This window comes from Cucurbita maxima, unplaced genomic scaffold (genome assembly GCF_002738345.1).
Source record: "Cucurbita maxima cultivar Rimu unplaced genomic scaffold, Cmax_1.0 Cma_Scf02796, whole genome shotgun sequence".
Classification (NCBI taxonomy): domain Eukaryota; kingdom Viridiplantae; phylum Streptophyta; class Magnoliopsida; order Cucurbitales; family Cucurbitaceae; genus Cucurbita; species Cucurbita maxima.
The window spans coordinates 1-2,144 of NW_019274812.1; the positions used below are offsets into that span (position 1 = coordinate 1).

A 2,144-nucleotide genomic window follows, 5' to 3' on the forward strand; every position below is an offset into this window, starting at 1 on the left:
TATCCCGACAGGCTAAGCCAAACATCCCCACTTCAGTCGCCGTCAAGGTCGCTACGAACATCTCCGCTGCCACCGCCACCTCTCGCTCTGCCGCCTACCCATTTCACCGCCAAAGATGGAAACACCAATCAACCCAGGTATTAAATTACCTAAAAAATGTTTAAGCTTAATTAATAGTTTAGTAAATTTGTTCGTTTATAAATATGAAATCAGTAATAAATAGATACAAGATATTTAATTTATTTAAAAAAAATATTTATATGATCAATAACAGAATTCAGACTGAGGTAGAGAAGAAAAGCATTGTGTACAACAAGACGGTCGAGAAGCCGGTGAAGTCTGATCGGCCGTTGGAGTATGGCTCGGGAAAGTCACACGAAAAACAGAAGACAGCGGAGTCTATAAACCTCGCCGGACATAACGTCGGCGCAGTCATGGAAATAGATAAGTTATCGGCCAGCCACCGTTTGGGCGGAGAAACAGTAAGAAAGAACAAAACAGAAGGCGGCGACGGCGGCCGGGATGGAAATGAGGAGAAGAAAAAGAAGGAAAAGAAGGACAAGAAAAAGAAGAAAGTGCCGATGACCGCATTTATGAACAGCAATTTTCAGAGTGTAAACAATTCGGTTCTGTACGACTCGTCGTGTAACCACCGCGATCCCGGCCTGCATCTTAAGTTTGCCGATGCGGCGGACGGCGACGGAGCCGCTGTTGATGGCCGTAAGAACTACAAGGCGTAGAGATGATGGCTTGTGAAGTATTTAATTATAAGAAATAAGCCATTTTCTTGGCGTTTAAAAAAAAAAAAGAAAGAAGAAAAGCCATTTACTTGGACTCTTACTTAAGATTATAATCGATATCAATAAAAATATAAATTCAATATTTATTTGATCTTTGAATGCTATAGTCTTTAATTTCTTAATTTCTATATTCTTTCATAATTCATTTAAATTTATTACGTTCTTTGATGGATCAATGCTAAATTTGTATTATTGGAAACTTTGTTGTGTTAATCAGAATAAACTCTAATATAAGCATGAAGTCTAACACATAACTATTCTAAATTAGAGTAATATTTTTGCAAGAATTTGAACTTGAAACGGATATTATGGACACACATAAATTGACTTGGATTTCAAACGACAAAATCAAACTTTCATTAAGCATAAATTGGTGACACCGACCTAAGTTAATTAGGTAAGTGACCTAAGTTAATGATGGTGCATGCCTTGTGACCTCGGCATGTATCGTAATATTTTTATGCTATGTTCATGTGCTTTATGTATTGAAATGTGATGTTATACTATGTATGCATGTGATGTTCATTATATCATGTTATGACTAAATAAAATGTTACGTAAAGATTATGTGATGTTTACCATGTATACATAATGCATGTATGGAATATGTCATGGATGAAATGGGAAAAAGAATGACGTTAATGCTATGTTTTGAATGTAAATCATAGGGACCTTAGGCATGTATGTGTGTCATGTACATTGGGATACTTCACCGTTATGTTATGCTTGTATAGATGCGTACCTTCGATATTTATGTTTGTCATGATATCATGCAGGTCTTTCCTTTTCCGTAGTGATCGACGACATGTAACATGTTAAGACCGACCATGCCAGGCCCAGGAGGTACGTATACGATCCCATTTGGTGGGTCCATGTGCACGTACATGAGCCGTATGTTGAGAAGTACTACACGTCCAACCTTGTCCGAAACTAGAAAGAGTCCAAGGTCATGTGACAACTTTAAGATAGGTCACAATCATGTTATGTGTGTGATTGCATTGCTGACCCTAAGAATAGGGTGACTTACTATGTATTTCATAAAATACTCAAGTCACGTGCTACTCTTATATTTTTCAGGTAAAGGTAAAGCTCCCCGATGACGGTGAACACTGGAAAGGCCAAAGAAGTCAAGATAGATCATATGATAGGGCAGTAACATTGCAATTGATAGGTGTTTAATTCTAATTTATTTCAAAAGTATTTATTATTAGAATTCGATATGTGTTTACAGCATGCATGTTGCAACGTTACTAATTTAGAGTAAGAAAAATTAAAGGCATTAGACTTAGAGTTGCACTCTTATGCACCATATGATAAGTTGTGTCTATGTGTATAATCATTGTA

General features: G+C 36.9%; 1 protein-coding gene across 1 annotated transcript; it reads left to right on the forward strand.

Annotated features, from left to right (window-relative positions):
- The first annotated feature begins 6 nt into the window (after positions 1-6).
- On the forward strand, positions 7-889 carry LOC111475772. Its single transcript, XM_023119946.1, has 2 exons — positions 7-137; positions 275-889. Exon 2 carries the CDS (start codon positions 435-437, stop codon positions 738-740), a length of 306 nt encoding a protein of 101 aa, XP_022975714.1. The 5' UTR covers positions 7-137; positions 275-434; the 3' UTR covers positions 741-889.
- The last annotated feature ends 1,255 nt before the right edge of the window (positions 890-2,144 follow it).

Bases quoted from the DNA above. Each gene is read 5' to 3' on its own strand.
- LOC111475772 (XM_023119946.1), top strand. From the start codon at position 435: ATGGAAATAGATAAGTTATCGGCCAGCCACCGTTTGGGCGGAGAAACA.